The sequence below is a fragment of the Bufo bufo genome, chromosome 6 (genome assembly GCF_905171765.1).
Source record: "Bufo bufo chromosome 6, aBufBuf1.1, whole genome shotgun sequence".
Taxonomy (NCBI): Eukaryota; Metazoa; Chordata; class Amphibia; order Anura; family Bufonidae; genus Bufo; species Bufo bufo.
Window position 1 is genome coordinate 141,587,993 of NC_053394.1, and position 17,927 is coordinate 141,605,919.

Below are 17,927 nucleotides of genomic sequence, written 5' to 3' on the forward strand. Positions count from 1 at the left end.
CTTCCCAAATTGAAGTTGTCTGAGCAATAAGGTCTCCCATGCCTGACCTCTGCCTGTTTACCACATTGACTATGTGCTGCCTGCTCTAACCCCTGCCTGACTTTCTGCCGTTTACTGCATTGACTGAACTCTGCCTACCAAGTCCTTTCACCTCTCTCTCACCTGTGCCCTTAGTGCCACATACCGATGTTTCTTGGTCTGCCTGGGTCAGCTGTCACTGAACAGAGACTACTTCAAGAAGTAGTGGACTGGTGGTTCTCCTGTAGCAGAGTCCAGACCCCTGTACAGGGAGAAGACCATGCCAGGTAGACAACAACATTAGGAGTAGCCCTAGTTCAAATCTGTTCAGTGACACAATGGGTCTGCAATACCCCAGAAGGCAACTGAAATTGACTAATTTTCTACTTAATAAGTTAATGTACTTGGTTATTGTTAATGCACTTTTTCTATGGGATGTTTGTAATCCAAGAGTTATGCAGAGGTATCTCCCAGGGAAATATAACCATCTCACTTGCGCCACCTTCTGGAAGTGGCTCCCGCTATGAGTCAAAGTATTACTTTTTTTTTGTATGACTTTTGAACAAGCCTTATAACATGAAAAGGGAAAATAGCCAAGCCAAATATCCATCCATAGACAGCTGTTTTGGGGGCTTGCCACTCATCAGTAAATCAGACTTTGACTCATAGGGAGCCACTTCCAGACAGTGGTGTTAGCAAGATGGTTCTCTCTCCCTGGGAGATACCTTTTTGCATACAGATTTTTTTTCCCCCATGGACTATTGCCAATAACTCTTCATTCACAGCTAGTCTCTTTCAGGAGTGCTATCACCCTGTCTAATCTTAATCCAAGATCTGAAATGGAAGCACCGTTTATTTATATTGTCCTGCTCAGTGGGAGGAGCCTTCTCCTCTGGGTCAGGAGCTTAAAGAGACTCTGTCACCCGGACCAACCCTATTAAACCAGGCATACTCATGCTGACTAAAACTATACCTTTCTCTAGTTTGTATGCTAAACAGCTGAAGATGTTCATTAATATGCAAATGAGCAAGTTTGAGGACCAGGAGGCGGGGCTGAATCCTTTGAGGACTGCTTTGTAACACCCCCTGTGTTCTCATACTCCTCCCTCCTCTTGGCCCCATAGACAAGCATGATTTTTCTATGCTTATAAGCTAACACATATTACTGGTGTCTTTATAATCATACTTTGAGTTTGTGAATAAAGCAGTAATATGTAGATTAGCTTTCTGAGCAGATCTCAGTGTGGTGAAGCTCTAGTACATAGAGTATATGATATGCACATGCTAGGACACAGCTCTGCACTCAGCATACTAATGTCTAGCCCTGCCAATCAAGGGGAAGGGTGAGTGTACAGAGCACAGGGGGTATACAAAGCAGTGCTCAAATGATTCAGCCCCTGGTGCTCCAGTTTGTTCATTTGCATATGAATAGAAACATGGATATCTCTGCAGTTATTTAGCATACACACAAAAGAAAGCAGAAAATGAAGAAAAATCCAGCTCCAAGGTAGCGAAGAATCGTAGCTTTATTTGCTAATAGGAAAGCTAACTCTTTCTATTCCCTGCACAATTAATCCAGAGGTGTCTCCCCCGTGCATAACCGCACAATGTAAACTGACAGCAGATACACTTGTCGTGGCCGCATTTGTAGCTCCCCTTGCTCACAAGCCAAATCGGCCTCTAAAACTTTTTTGTCCTGATAAAGACTGGGACTTAACATACTGCCCAATGTCTGAGCTTTTGTAGCCAAGCACTTCGCCGCATTTGTCACAATATCCATCCACTGTTTGTCACAGGACAACAATGGTAGATATTTCCTGATGATCTTACAAATATCCTCAAATTCCCCACTAAATTGTGTCACAAATGAGGTGAAAGTGCGCTTACATTCAGATGTATCCCCACATTGGGCCCGTGGTATTTTTCTAGGGAAAACCAGAGATTCTCTGCATATTGCTGATACCTCGTTGATCGTAGAGGATATGCGCCTCTGTGAGTAGGACCTACTGGTTAATCTATTCATTACACTTTTAGCCTCTTGGGTGAATGTGAGCATATCGGAACAATTACGGCGAGCCCTGATCAGTTCACCTTTGGGAATGTTACGGATGACAGGAGGTAGCATGTAAAATAGTGTTCCCAGCAAGTTCTTTCCTGTACGTGGCAGTAAAGAAGGCGGCATAGGAGGGGCCCGCCGAAATCTGTCCCGCAACAAAAAGGAGTAACTGATATCCAGGTCATTAATCTGTCGGCATCGATTATTACAGGGGACCAGGTAGGTGTGTTAAAAAAGGGGTTATCCTTTTCCCCCCACACACCGCTTTGACTTATACCAGACTATTCTCGATGTCAACAGGTTTGCTCGAAGTTTAACACTCAAGAGACATTTTCAGAGAATGATAATAATGATATATTTGATGTTTTTGATATGAGTACCTGTTCTTCTGATCCTGTCTCATCTGAATATAGCCGTATAGTGTTACAAAACAGTATGACTTTTTCAGAACTAGTCCACGGTAATTCTCTGCAGGACCTGCGGACAAGGCAAGATGACCATATACTTTTATCCGATCCAATCGAGGTCTCTTGCCTTAGATCGTTATCAGGAGATTGTGGAGAAGGATCTCTGCTTGCTGTATGATTCTACCATGACTGCTGAATCCGTAGAACAATACTTTAGAGATAGGAATTTTACACACAATGAGCGGAGGGCATTGCAGGATTTAAGGGACAGGGACAATATCATCATAAAAGAGGCTGACAAGGGAGGAGCGGTTGTCATCCTGGATAGTGGGGTCTACAAATCGCAGATCTTTCCTATGCTCAATGACACTAATACTTATAGGCTCCTGGATGGCAACCCTCTCCTCCCTCTTCAGACAAAAATCAGTATTCTCACAATGGGCCTAGAAGCTGGTTTTCTCACTAAAAAAGAGATTGATTATATTTATGTACAGCACCCAGTTATATCTATTTTCCATGTACTCCCTAGAGTTCACACGGGGGTTTTGCCTCCCCCACTTCGACCAATTGTAGCAGGGATTGGCTCCTTTTCGGAAAGGCTGTCTGAGTGGATTGATACACTACTCTAACCCTTGATTCCCCAGATTCCAGGCTTCCTAAAGGACACAAGGTCTGTATCGCAGGCGTTTTCGGTCCTTGAATGGAAATGTGAATATACCTGGGTGACGTCAGATGTAACTGCCTTATACACCAGTATTCCCCACAATTTGGCCTTAATATCACTGCATAGGTTCTTAAAGAAATATAGTAACTATTCAGATGAACTACAAGAGTTCATGGGTGTGGTTATAGAGTCCTCAGGACAGCGATACAGATGGCTGTGCTGCAAATGCGAACGGGCAGGGGAGGGAGAGAAGTGCCCCTTCCCCTTCCTCTGATAGGCTGCAGGCACTAGGCCGACGCCTGAGCCGTACCGCGCGGGACACAGGCCGGAAGAGGCCTGCATCACATCGCTAACATGGAGGTAAGTATAAGTGTTTTTTTTATTTTTAGATGTACAATAGTTTTACTGGCACATTAGGGGGTCTCTTATTACTGGCAAATGAGGGGATCTCTTGTTACTGGCACATTAGGGGGTCTCTTGTTACTGGCACATTGGGGGGCTCTTGTTACTGGCACATTGGGGGGGCTCTTTTTACTGGCACATGAGGGGGGCCTCTTGTTACTGGCACATTAAGGGGGCCTCTTGTTACTGGCACATTAGGGGGCCCTTTTGTTACTGGCACATTAGGGGGGCCTCTTGTTACTGGCACATTAGGGGGTCTCTTGTTACTGGCACATTGGGGGGCTCTTGTTACTGGCACATTAGGTTGGGGCCTCTTGTTACTGGCACATTAGGGGGGCCTTTTGTTACTTGCACATTAGGGGGGCTTCTTGTTACTGGCACATTAGGGGGGCTCTTGTTACTGGCACATTAGGGGGGCTTCTTGTTACTGGCACATTAGGGGGGCTCTTGTTACTGGCACATGATTGGGGGGGCTCTTGTTACTGGCACATGATGGGGGGCTCTTATTACTGGCACGTGATGGGGGCACATTTTACTGGCACATTATTGGGGGCACAAAAAGGGGTATTTTATATAGGGGGCTCTGTACAGTAGCATTTTATACTGGGACACATTATGGTGGGTACTATGGGGAAGGGGGGAGAGGAGTATTATGGGGTCATCTACGGGGGGCACTAAGAAGGGGTATTTTATACTTGCAAATTATGAGGGACACTGAGGGAATCTACTGGGGCACTATATATGGGGAATTTTATACTGGTACATTATGGGGGCATTATAGGGACATTAGCTCAACTGGGGGCATTACAAGGGGGCATTTTTTGCACTGTCTATTATAAGGAGAATTATTTCTACTGGGGGGGGGGGGGGCATTATGGTGGGCTTTATTACTCCCCCATGGTATGAGCCTCCTAGTAGCAGCACAAGCCTCTCCCTGCTCTGCTATCCCTCTGCCCCTTTTCCAAATCCTTATTATGAAATCTTTCTCATTAGTATAAAACACATCAGCTCCACCGAGCCCCCCAGCCAAAGTGTTGAAGTGGTATTCGAGATCCCCAAGGGACAAGCCAAGTAATTGTAAGTTTTCATGTGAAATATGTTTGTTGTACACATATAGCCTACACTGTGCCACACAATATACAGTATACCTCTACACTGTGTAGTCTTGTGGTGGCGGACAGAAAATAATCTGGAAGTGCCCCTCCCGAAACCAGGCTCTGGATCCGCCACTGGCCCAACGTGGGGATACATCTGAATGTAAGCGCACTTTCACCTCATTTGTGACACAACTTAGTGGGGAATTTGATGATATTTGTAAGATCATCAGGAATTATCTACAATTGTTGTCCTGTGACAAACAGTGGATGGATATTGTGACAAATGGGGTGAAGTGCGTGGCTAGAAAAGCTCCGACATTGGGCAGTATGTTAAGTCCCAGCCTTTATCAGGACAAAAAAGTAGAGAGGCCGATTTGGCTTGTGAGCAAGGGGAGCTACAAATGCGGCCACGGCAAGTGTATCTGCTGTCAGTTTACATGTTGCGGTTATGCATGGGGGAGACACCTCTGGATTAATTGTGCAGGGAATAGAAAGAGTTAGCTCTCCTATTAGAGGGGGGATCACAGAAGGGAACTTTTAAACAGGGAAGCGTACTGCATATTCCAACTTGGTTCTAGACAACCTACAGGTTTAAATAAAAGACACATGACCTTATATTACATTATTTGGAGAGTCATTTTTGCTATTGTTTTTAGTGCATTTTTTTTTTTTTCCTATGTTGCACACATGTACCGTATATGTTTTTTTTGTTATATGCACACTAAGTAATTTGTTTAGAGGTGGCTAGTTGTATTGATTATACCATCTGTGCTGTTCTTGGCCATGTGACTCTCTGATTACCTGGCCAGGTGTGTTAATGGCATATATGTGTAGTGTACGGGAACTGTAATACCCGTCACTACCAAAGTGTCACTTGGTGTGCTGTCGTCCCTCCTTAATTATGGGGAAGTTGTTGTATGTCAGTTTTATAAAATGTAATGTAATGCATGTATTTCCCTGTTAATGACACTTGCATGTACAGGCTTGCCAGGGGTGTCATTCCAGCTCTTAGGCATTAGAGGGAGCTAGGGAGCCCTAGTTTATATAAGACCCAGACAAGGAAGGGAAAGTCAGTGTAACCTGATCTAGTGTGGAGTGCAGAAGTCAGTCTAGACCACAGCTCAGAAGTTTCTAGAGCCTGAGGAAGTGTCCAGAAGCTGAGAGAGACAGAGGCAAAGATCAGGAAAGCCAGAGGTACTCAGAAAGACAGAGGAGGTACTTATAGAAGCCATAATCAAGGATATAAAGCCAGACTTAGGTTAATGGGCCTTGGTGAAGAATTGCTACATTCCAGGATCAGACAGAGTTAGAGTGCAAGCTCCTTTGCTGCAAGTCCTGTGTTCAACACTCTGTAATTACCCTGCTGTACTGAATTGCCTGCATCGACCGAATTGCAAAATCGACTGTATGCTGAGGAACTGCATTTCCTTTATTGTCTCTGCTTGGAAAACCTACTAAAGTTTGCGTTCTGTTTAAGACTACGTTTCCTCAATTTATTCCTGCATCCGCAAACGGCGTGCCACCGTTTACTTGGCACTGGCGTCACGAACTATTTCTACCTATACCTGCCCTTGCAGAGAGTCAGCTGTACCAGGTTAGTGTATATTGCACTACATCACCCAGAAACACCTACTACACACAACTTGAGTACGCTGCACCTCTCTTTTGGCGTCACGAACAGGATACGCACGCTTTCTAGTGCAAGAAGCGTGAACTTTGTGCCTTATACCGTTGCCCTGTGACCAAAGTGACAATTTTCCTGTTTTATTCAAGTGGACTTTGTGGACTGAAAATCATACCCAAAGTGTCCCAAAAACCTCTAAAAAGCGCTGTGCAGTATTGCGCTGCACAGAGGAAGAAAACCGCCGCATTGGAATGTGGTTTTGTGGACTTTTTGCAATCCTGCTTGCTGTCAGTGAATGGACAGCGTTTTGCTAAAGATGGCCACCGGCTGCCTGGAGTAAAGTTTCCCGCGCCGCTGAGGACTTTCGTGGGCGGATCCCTGCAAAGACACAGAGAGTCCCGCCCCTCTTCATCATCGCACCGCCGCGGCCCTGCTTCTCCTGCGTCACCGCGGTCTCAGGACGTCCGGAATCTCGCGAGACTTGGCCTGCGCAAGACCAGCGATACCGGTAAGCACTTGTAACCGGAGGGAAGGGGAGTGTACCGGCCTCTTTAGTCGCCAGCGGCCACCTCTCAATAGACTACCATGTCAGAGCCAGGAGTGCCTGAGCAGCCGGCCCCGGGAGAGCTTGCGGCTCCTAATCATCCTACAGCCCCCAGCATGATGCCCTTTACCATGCCTTACTATTTCGGGGCCCCATGGTTCCCCCGCTACAGGGGAGAGACCCATACCCTAAGGGACTTTAAAGAAAAGTTGCTGGCACTATTCCGATTGTACCCTATAAATGCCGACCAGCAAATGGAAATCATGCTGGCGCAACTGGAGGGAGCTGCCTGCAGGGAAGTGTTATCATGGCCTGCTACTGAGCGGAGTACTCTAGAACAGATCTTCACCCGCCTCAGAGCCACTTTTGAAACTATGACTGCCTCAGAGATAAAGATGCACTTCTTTGGCAAGAAACAGAAGTCCGGTGAGTCCCTCCGTGACTTTGCCCTATCACTTCAGGAGGCTTTAGAGGCTGTAATCCAGATAGATCCCAAAGAGGCTGATAACCGGGACCAGACCCTGAGGGAACAATTTATCAACGGGGTGTCTAGTGAACAAATAAGGACCCAGTTAAAGATGCTGTCCGCCCAGCACCCTAACAGTGCCTTTCTGGACTTTAAAGAACTGGCTATAAAAATTCTGGGGTCCACAGTATCTCCTGAGTTGAGCGCCCTATCTGAGTCATCAGCCTGCAAGCCAAAACCGCTTGTCACTAACCGAGCTGAGGCCGGCCAAGCTGTTCAAGTGTCAGCTACTGATACTATTGCCATGCTGACAGAGCAAGTAAATCACCTCACTAAAAGTCTAGAGAAAGTGTGCAGAAAAATAGAGGAATGGGAAAAACCCATAATGCTAGAAGAAGAATTCCTGTCACCTCCTAGGCCGTTCCCACCTCCTTACCAAGAGACTCACCCCAGGGATCCTGGGAGGCGTAATAGAGGTCGCAAGAAGCCCGTGTGTACATACTGCAAAAAGCTGGGACACACAGAATCCACGTGCTGGCAGTTAAACGGGCAACCCCTGAGGCTGAGGACCACCCCTCGGGAGGTAGAACACTAGGTCCAGAGGATCCAAATTGGATGCCACGTTATGTAGGATCCCATCCTAAAATCAATATAGAGATCAACGGGGTCCCCTTTGAAGCCCTATTAGATACTGGGTCTCAGGTCACTACTATTCAGCTGCCTGCATTTGAAAAGTTCTGGGACACCAACCAGTTGACCCAACCGCCTGAATCCTGGGTGGAAATTATCGCCAGCAATGGCAAACCAGTAAAGGTTCATGGATACTGGGAACCCACCCTGCAGGTGGGAGAAGTAACCCTGCCTCAACAGGGAGTGATCGTAGTACAGGCCGGTGACAGAGGAGGACATCCTGTCATTCTAGGCACCAATGTTTTCAAAAACTGTTATTCAGAAATACTTGCTGTATTACATCAGACTTTGCCCACTGCTTCCTCTGCATCCAGGAGGGTGATTCAAAAGACTATTACAGTGTTAAGTGCCCAGCAGAGGTTTGCTAATGGGAAAGGAGAAATTTGTACTGCCAGGATCCGTGATATTAAGCCTGTGACTTTGCCTCCTAATTCTCAAACTCTTTTGTGGTGTCGTGCTGTCCTGGGAGTCGAAGGCCGAGATTATCCAGCCCTGGTGGAACCACTCCAGATGGAGGATTATCCTTATGTGAGAGCTGCCAAGTGCCTGGTGAACGTCTCCCAAGGTAAAGTACCTGTCCGTCTGATTAATCTGAGTAATCATCCTGTTGCGCTTACTAAGCATTGCCCTGTTGCCCAGCTGTCCCAGGTGTCCTTCCAAGACATCATTCGTCTTCCAGTGACAGAAAAGCCGCCAGCTGCAGACAGCAGATGTTCGCCGGTGACCCAGCCACAAGTGCCCTGGTGGGAAGAGCTCCATGTAGGGGACGAGACTACCCCCCAACATCAACAAGAAGGGATTCTACAGCTTGTCAAGGAGCACCACCAGGCCTTCAGTAAGCATGCTACTGACTATGGAGAGGTTAGTGTCATACAACACACCATACCTACTGGCTCTCATCCTCCTATCAAGGAGAGATACAGACCCTTACCACCTACTTCATATCAGACTGTAAAGGAAATGATCCAAGAAATGAAAGACTCTAATGTGATCCGGGACAGCCGTAGTCCGTGGGCTGCACCCCTGGTTCTTGTAAAGAAGAAGGACGGTAGTATCCGTTTCTGTGTGGATTATAGGAAAATTAATCAAATAACCCACAAAGATGCATACCCACTGCCCCGCATTGAGGAGTCACTAACTGCTCTGGGCTCCTCTGCCTATTTCTCCACATTGGACTTGACCAGTGGCTACTGGCAAGTACCCATGGCCCCTGCAGATAGAGAAAAGACTGCCTTCACTACTCCCATGGGCCTGTTCGAATTCAATTGTATGCCGTTCGGGCTATGTAATGCCCCAGGAACTTTCCAGAGACTAATGGAACGGTGTTTGGGTCACAAAAACTTCGAAACAGTGCTGCTGTATCTTGATGACGTCATTGTGTACTCAAAAACATATGAGGACCATCTGAAACATTTGGCAGAAGTATTTGAAATCCTTATCAAATATGGCTTGAAGGTAAAGCCATCCAAGTGTCACCTGCTCAAACCTGCAGTAAGATACCTGGGGCATATAGTAAGCGGAGAGGGAGTGCAACCTGACCCTGATAAATTAGCAGCTGTCCGTAATTGGCCGGTTCCTACTACCGTCAAAGAGGTGAGGAGTTTCCTTGGTTTTGCCGGCTACTATAGACGTTTTATCCCCCATTTTGCTCAAATAGCTGATCCTATCCAGGAACTCTTGAGGGGGCAACCCAAAAAGAGTCCTAGAACTCCTGTGCCCATTGAGTGGAATGAGAAAAGAGAGATAGCGTTCCAATTGCTAAAAAAGAAACTGACCGAGCCTCCTGTGTTAGGTTATCCAGATTATAGCAAGCCTTTCCATCTTTATACCGATGCTAGCAAGCGAGGCCTGGGAGCTGTGTTAGCCCAGATCCAAGAGGGAAAAGAGAGAGTGATAGCATATGCAAGCCGCTCCCTGAAAGGAGCTGAGAAAAATGACCAGAATTATAGTTCCTTCAAACTAGAGTTCCTGGCATTAGTGTGGGCGGTGACAGAAAAATTCAAGGATTATCTAGCCGCCACCCCGTTCATTGCATTCACTGACAATAACCCTCTGGCACATCTCAATACAGCTAGATTGGGGGCCTTGGAGCAGAGATGGGCCTCTCGCCTTGCCAACTATAATTTCTCTGTAAAGTATCGTGCTGGACGTACTAATGATAACGCTGATGCTTTATCCAGGCTTCCCACAGAGACAGCTCCTGATGATGTGCGAGATGCTTGGGAAGATGTAGAGATGCCGGCTTTCTATAACAAATTTGCTCAACAGGATCAGGCTCGAGCTACCAATAACAGAGCTGCAGTTCCTTCACCCTCCAGTAGGCCTGAACCTAAAGAAGAAAGGTGGGTGAAACTACAGTCTGAAAGTAGAGTGCTGGGTGAGTTGTTGGACTTCATTACTAGTGGCAGAGCCCCTGAGAGGATTCGGCGTAAGAGTGCAGATCCTGAGCTCATCAAACTGTGGAGACAGCGCCATCAACTCTTCATACAAAAGGGCCTATTGCTACGGAGAAGCCTAGACCCAGTGTCCAACGAAAGAGTACACCAGATTCTCATACCCCGACGAGATGCAGGTATGGTGTTGGAGATGTACCACAATCAATCCGGTCACTTTGGGGTCCAAAAGACTGAAGCTACTATCCACCAGCGGTTTTACTGGGTAGGCATGAGAGAAGACATGGAGAAGTGGTGTCGAGAGTGTGTAGCCTGTGCCTTGAAACGAAGTGAGCACCATGATCAGAGGGCACCACTGAGACCCATTGTAAGTACCCGTCCTCTTGAACTTGTCGCCATCGACCATGTAAAACTGGAGCCTAGTCGCTCAGGGTATGCTTATGCCATGACTATTATTGACCATTTCACAAAGTTTGTTGTAGCAGTGCCTGTGAGAGACCAGACAGCCAAGACTACAGCCGAAATGTTCTGGAAGCACTTCCTCCTGCCCTATGGATGTCCAGAAAAGATCCTCACCGATCAAGGACCTGCTTTTGAGTCCCATCTGTTCCATGAACTGTGCCGCTTACACAACTGTAAGAAGATCCGGACGACGGCCTACCATCCTCAAGGTAACGGATTATGTGAAAAAATGAATCAGACCTTGATAGAGATGCTGAGGGCCGTGCCTCCTGAGAACAGAGGAGATTGGCCCAGTCTGTTGCCACAGCTCATGTTCACATACAATCATACCATACATTGTTCCACCGGGTATACCCCCTTTTATTTGATGTTTGGGCGCCAAGGGACATTGCCTGCTGATCATTCATTGGACATACATGTGCCTGATTGCATTAACCCATTACCTAACACCGACTGGGTTGCTGAGCACCAAAGGCGATTGGATGCAGCCAAAGCCATTGTTCAGGAACGTATGGACTTTGCTAGAGACCGACAGCAGAGGGACTATGATCAGACAGCCCATGCAGAACCCTTGACCATAGGGGCCGTGGTATGGTTAAAGAATAACCGTCGTACCAGCAAATTGGACAGTAAGTGAGAGCGAAGTCCTTATGTTGTCACTGCAATCCCAAATGTTGGAACTCACACTTATGAGATCACCCGGGAAGACAAGGGATCCCAAATTGTACACCGAAACCGGTTAAAGCTCTGCCTGACACCAGAACCTAGTGACGAGAGTTCTGGATCTGAATATCCTGTGTCAGAGTCAGCACTACAGCCCGAGGATCCTATGCAGGTTGTTAGTAATCTGAGGTATGACGCTGATCCCATGCATTGGCTTCTGACACCTTGGTTGAACTTGCTGGTGCCTGCTCCGGCACCTACTGTAGCTTCACCTCCAGAAGAGCCGGTTCAAGATGCTCCGGATCCAGTACCCCCTCTCGTTGATATTGTTGTTCCAGTTGTTCCTGTTGTTCCAGCTGTTCCTGACCAAGGTCTCACGGATGGAGACCCTCCTGTTGCTCCTCTCCCTCCTACCTCGTTGCTAAGGGAAGAGGAGACCCCTGTTTTGAGAAGGTCTACCCGGATGACCAGGGGACGCCCACCAGTCCGTTTAGGAGACTTTGATTATTCTGGTGGTGTCTCCTCCCAAACAGTTGCCACGGGCAATACTTTACTTGACATTTGTGCGCAAGAATGGACTCCTCCACGTGAGCCCTTGCCTGTGATACACCCACGGGAAACTCCTGGGTAGTTCCGTTATTTTGCTGTCATTTTATTGTGCAACTTCATACTAAGGAAATGTGCCCAGAGATGGACTCCACCGCATGAGAGCCTCTGTGATTTAATGGGAAATAACCTGGGTACGGACTCATGTTTGTTATTTGAGCCTCCAAGAACTTTTATACCGTTTTCTACTGTTTTATCATGGACTTATTCATTGTCATGGACTATCCTGGTTATAATGTTGCGCTGTGCCAGGTCAGCGCCCCCGTTCCATTCATTGTCCTGAGAGAAGAGAACGACGCCCCTTGTCACCACACTTCACCTTTGCCAATTGGACCTGATGTAATGTAAATGCAGATGAATTACATGTATGTATGCCTGCATGTCTCTATTTTCTATTTCAGGTAGAGATTCCAGTTGGGCGACCCATGATGGAGTACGAGGTCGTACTCAGCTTAAAGCAGTGGGGTATGTAGTGTACGGGAACTGTAATACCCGTCACTACCAAAGTGTCACTTGGTGTGCTGTCGTCCCTCCTTAATTATGGGGAAGTTGTTGTATGTCAGTTTTATAAAATGTAATGTAATGCATGTATTTCCCTGTTAATGACACTTGCATGTACAGGCTTGCCAGGGGTGTCATTCCAGCTCTTAGGCATTAGAGGGAGCTAGGGAGCCCTAGTTTATATAAGACCCAGACAAGGAAGGGAAAGTCAGTGTAACCTGATCTAGTGTGGAGTGCAGAAGTCAGTCTAGACCACAGCTCAGAAGTTTCTAGAGCCTGAGGAAGTGTCCAGAAGCTGAGAGAGACAGAGGCAAAGATCAGGAAAGCCAGAGGTACTCAGAAAGACAGAGGAGGTACTTATAGAAGCCATAATCAAGGATATAAAGCCAGACTTAGGTTAATGGGCCTTGGTGAAGAATTGCTACATTCCAGGATCAGACAGAGTTAGAGTGCAAGCTCCTTTGCTGCAAGTCCTGTGTTCAACACTCTGTAATTACCCTGCTGTACTGAATTGCCTGCATCGACCGAATTGCAAAATCGACTGTATGCTGAGGAACTGCATTTCCTTTATTGTCTCTGCTTGGAAAACCTACTAAAGTTTGCGTTCTGTTTAAGACTACGTTTCCTCAATTTATTCCTGCATCCGCAAACGGCGTGCCACCGTTTACTTGGCACTGGCGTCACGAACTATTTCTACCTATACCTGCCCTTGCAGAGAGTCAGCTGTACCAGGTTAGTGTATATTGCACTACATCACCCAGAAACACCTACTACACACAACTTGAGTACGCTGCACCTCGTGCAAACATTTGGAAGTTCTATGTGTCATGAGGAAGGACCGCAAATTACCTAAGGTCTGAAACGCGTTACTGAACTTATCCTGTCATTTGAAGATTTTAAACCGCAAATAAAGCTACGATTCTTCGCTACCCTGGAGCTGGATTTTTCTTCATTTTCTGCTACACAATTATCGCTTCCAGGTGCGCTATCCGGGCTCAGAGAGTGAGAGCTGCCTTATGCCTTCTTTGTGACACAAAAGAAAGGTACAGTTTTAATCAGCATGATGAGCCCTACCAGGCAGTAACCCTGGTTTAATAGGGTTGATCCTGGTGACTCTCTTAGGAGAGAGTAAGCATCTGCATGTAAGTCCTGCTGTAAGGAACCTTCTTCCTTGCATTTCAACAACTACCCCCATCCTCTGAGAACGAAAGAAGTACAGAATATACAGACTGTTGAGGGCCAATTTAAAGGACTTGTACAAAGAATAGACAGTAATTGCAATCATTCTTATATAGGTACAGGCATTACTGCTAGTGGAAAGTGTACATTGCCTCAGACACCCACCACGGATTAGGTACCTGTTGGAGGATCTACATGACCACTGTGGGAACTATAGTACATATTGTGAATGTGCAACCCTTTGGTCAATGTAGAAAGTAATTTGGATCTGATAGAGAGAGACTCATAGTCAACCTTTTTACTGTCAGTTAACCCATGGTCGGCTTTGGAAGTATTGTGTATGTATCGTGGAAGAGTCTGAACTGAATGCCACCAATGTCTCTGTTTATGAACTGCCTCAGTAAAGAACACAGGATTTGTTACCTCTACACTGGACTGATTACTGCCTTGCACCACCATTACACCGCTGTTATCATCCAGCCTTGCACTTGTCCTCCTTCCCTGCACTCTGCCAACGATTCACCATCAAGAGCTCCCCAACCTGGATGGAAGTCCCCAAATGGCCCAGGGTGTGCCCTGAGGGAAGAAAGGGTGCTCCCTCTATTCGCTGCTACACGGCCCAAGAGAGGGCCATAGTGTAGACAGTCACAGTAAACTGCTATAACTCCTATTAGTGCCAACTACCATTCCCATCCTCCTTACAGCACTCTTCCCTGCTGGCTACCTGCTGCAGGTCTACACCTGTTGCGTTACTAGTATTAGTGGTATTATTCTTACTTTTTATAACACAATAGTTATCAGTATTATTATAAATTTTTTACATCATTGTTATTATTTTTTGATAGTAATATATATTTCTTCTTAGTTTTATCCAAGCAGTTAGAAACTATTGACCAATACCGGAAATCTTTCAAGAGTAAACACTCCAAACCATCAGCAAGTGAAGAGAAGTTTTTGAAGGAGCTAAAGGTAAATGGTTTTCATGGTAGAGTACATGCCGGTTTCCTACTGTCTAGGTATTACTCCATCAAATGTGGGTGCTTCATGTAATACACTGCCTGTCCAAAAAAATAGTCGCCACCAAAAAAAAAAGGTCACACACTCTAATATTTCAATGGACCGCCTTAGCTTTGATTACGGCACGCATTCGCTGTGGCATTGTTTCTATAAGCTTCTGCAATGTCACAAGATTTATTTCCATCCAGTGTTGCATTCATTTTTCACCAAGATTTTGCATTGATGATGGTAGAGTCTGACTTCTGCACAAAGCCTTCTCCAGCACATCCCAAAGATTCTCAATGGGGTTAAGGTCTGGACTCTGTGGTGGCCAATACATGTATGGAAATGATGTATCATGCTCCCTGAACCACTCTTTCACAATTTGAGCCTGATGAATCCTGGCATTGTCATCTTGGAATATGCCTGTGCCATCAGGGAAGAAAAAATCCATTGATGGAATAACCTGGTCATTCAGTATGTTCAGGTAGTCAGCTGACCTCATTCTTGGAGCACATACTGTTGCTGAACCTAGACCTGACCAACTGCAGCAACCCCAGATCAAAGCACTGCCCCCACAGACTTGTACAGTAGGCACTAGGCATGATGGGTGCATCACTTCATCTGCCTCCCTTCTTACCGTGATGCGCCAATCACTCTGGAACAGGGTAAATCTGGACTCATCAAACCACATGACCTTCTTCCATTGCTCCAGAGTCCAATCTTTATGCTCCCTAGCAAATTGAAGCCTTTTTTTCTGGTTTGCCTCACTGATTAGTGGTTTTCTTACGGCTATACACCTGTTCAGTCCCAATCCCTTGAGTTCCCTTCGCATTGTGCGTGTGGAAATGCTCTTACTTTCACTAATAAACATAGCCCTAAGTTCTACTGTTGTTTTTCTTCGATTTGATTTCACCAAACGTTTAAGTGAACGTCAATTACGATCTTACAGGATTTTTTTCCCGCCACATTTCTTCCTCGAATACGATGGGTCCTCACTATCCTTCCAGTTTTTAATAATGCGTTGGACAGTTCTTAACCCAATTTTAGTAGTTTCTGCAATCTCCTTAGATGTTTTCTCTGCTTGATGCATGCCAATGATTTGACCCTTCTCAAACAGACTAACATCTTTTCCATGACCACGAGATGTGTCTTTCGACATGGTTGTTTAAGAAATGAGAAGCAACTCATTGCACCAGTTGGGGTTAAATAACTTGTTGCCAACTGAAAGATAATTGCTTAGTTAAATCCAGGTGGCGACTTTTTTTTGGGACAGGCAGTGTATATGTACTGTGTATATACAGAAAACCCTTTCAGCCAACATTAACCCCTTCAATACCGAAACACTTTTCACCTTAAATCCCATTCAGATTTTTGCAAATCTGACATGTGTCATTTTATGTGGTAATAACTTTGGAACGCTTTTACTTATCCAAGCCATTCTGAGATTATTTTCTCATGACACGTTGTACTTTGTAACAGTGGTGAATTTCAGTCTATATATTTTACCTTTTTTATATTAAAACAGACATAAAAAATACATAATTTTTGAAAAATTCACTATTTTCTAAATAGGAATTTCTCTGCTTTTATGGCAAATAGTGATACCTCACAAAATAGTTATTACTTTACATTTGTCTACTTTATGTTGGAATTATTTTGTAAATTTCATTTAATTTATTTAGGATGTTAGAAGGCTTATAATTTTTGATGCAATTTTTCAAAATGTCAACAACATTTCCAAAACCATTTTCTTAAGCACCAATTCAGTTATAAAGTGATTTTCAGGGGCTTATGTAATGAAAACCACCCATAAATTACCTCATTTTAGAAACTACACCCCTCATATTATTCAAAACTGATGTTACAAACTTTGTTTACCCTTGAGGTGTTCCACAAGAATTAACGGGTAATTGAGGTAAAATATCTAAATTTCCAATTTCCTTTCAGATTTTCCATTTTCTTAAATTTTTGCTGTAACATAGCAAGGATTAAAAAGAAAATAAACCTCATTATTTATTACCCTGATTCTCCAATTTACAAACCCCCCAAAAATTTGCTAAAAAACTGATGCATGAGCACATGGCAGGGTTCAAAAGGGAAGGAGCCCCATAGGGCTTTTGGAGGACAGATTTTGCAGGATTGGCTTTTGGGAGCTATGTCGCATATGAAGTCATTCTGAGTTACCGCTACAGTGGAAACCCCCAAAAAGTGACCCCATTCCAGAAACTAGACCCCTCGAGGAGTATTTCAAGGTGTGTAGTGAGCACATTAACCCATCAGGCATTTCACAGAATTAGGAAACACTTGGCTGTGAAAATGAAAAATTACCATTTTTTCTAGAAAAAGTTGCTTTACACCCACATTTTTCACTTTCACAAGGGGTAACATGACAGAATGCACCCCAAATTTTGTTAGCTATTTCTCCTCTGAATATGGTAACACCCCACATGTGCTCAAAAACAGATGCATGAGTGCATGGCAGGGTTCAAAAGGGAAGGAGCGCCATAGGGCTTTTGGAGGACAGATTTTGCGGGATGGGCTTTTGGGAGCTATGTCGCATATAAAGACACCCTGAGGTACCCCTACAGTGGAAACCCCCAAAAAGTGACCCCATTCCGGAAACTAGATCCCTCAAGGAGTATTTCAAGGTGTGTAGTGAGCACTTCGACCCATCAGGCGTTTCACAGAATTAGGAAACACTTGGCTGTGAAATTAAAAAAAAATTCCAGAAAATATTGCTTTACACCCACATTTTTCACTTTCACAAGGGGTAACAAGACAAAATGCACCCCATATTTTGATACCCATTTCCTCCTGAATACGGCAACACCCCACATGTGCTTGTAGCCTGCTGCATGGGTGCACAGCAGGGCTCTAGAGGCAAAGTGCAAAATATGTTTTTTGCAGGCTTGAATAAACAGACATGGATTTTAGGTGTCGCATGTTAAAAAATTCCTGAGGTCCCCAGAAATTAAAAACCCCAAGAAGTGACCCCATTTTGGAAAGTGCACCCCCGTACGAACATTTTAAGTGGTGGAAAGGGTACTTTTCAGCAAACATCCCTCTTGTCTTTGTACTTAACCACCAGCATGTTAAGTACAATTGCTAATTGAGGAGAGCACGACTGTCTACTTTTCTTAGTGGTTTCCCTACCAG

The 17,927-nt window shown here is 45.3% G+C and overlaps 1 protein-coding gene across 1 annotated transcript in view; it reads left to right on the forward strand.

Annotated features, from left to right (window-relative positions):
• LOC121005103 (disheveled-associated activator of morphogenesis 1-like) overlaps positions 1 to 17,927 on the forward strand; it is a 314,210-nt gene that overhangs the window by 276,225 nt on the left and 20,058 nt on the right. The window contains exon 15 of the mRNA XM_040437659.1: positions 14,638 to 14,741. Coding sequence (XP_040293593.1) covers positions 14,638 to 14,741 — 104 coding nt within the window. The remainder of the gene's footprint in view (positions 1 to 14,637; positions 14,742 to 17,927) is intronic.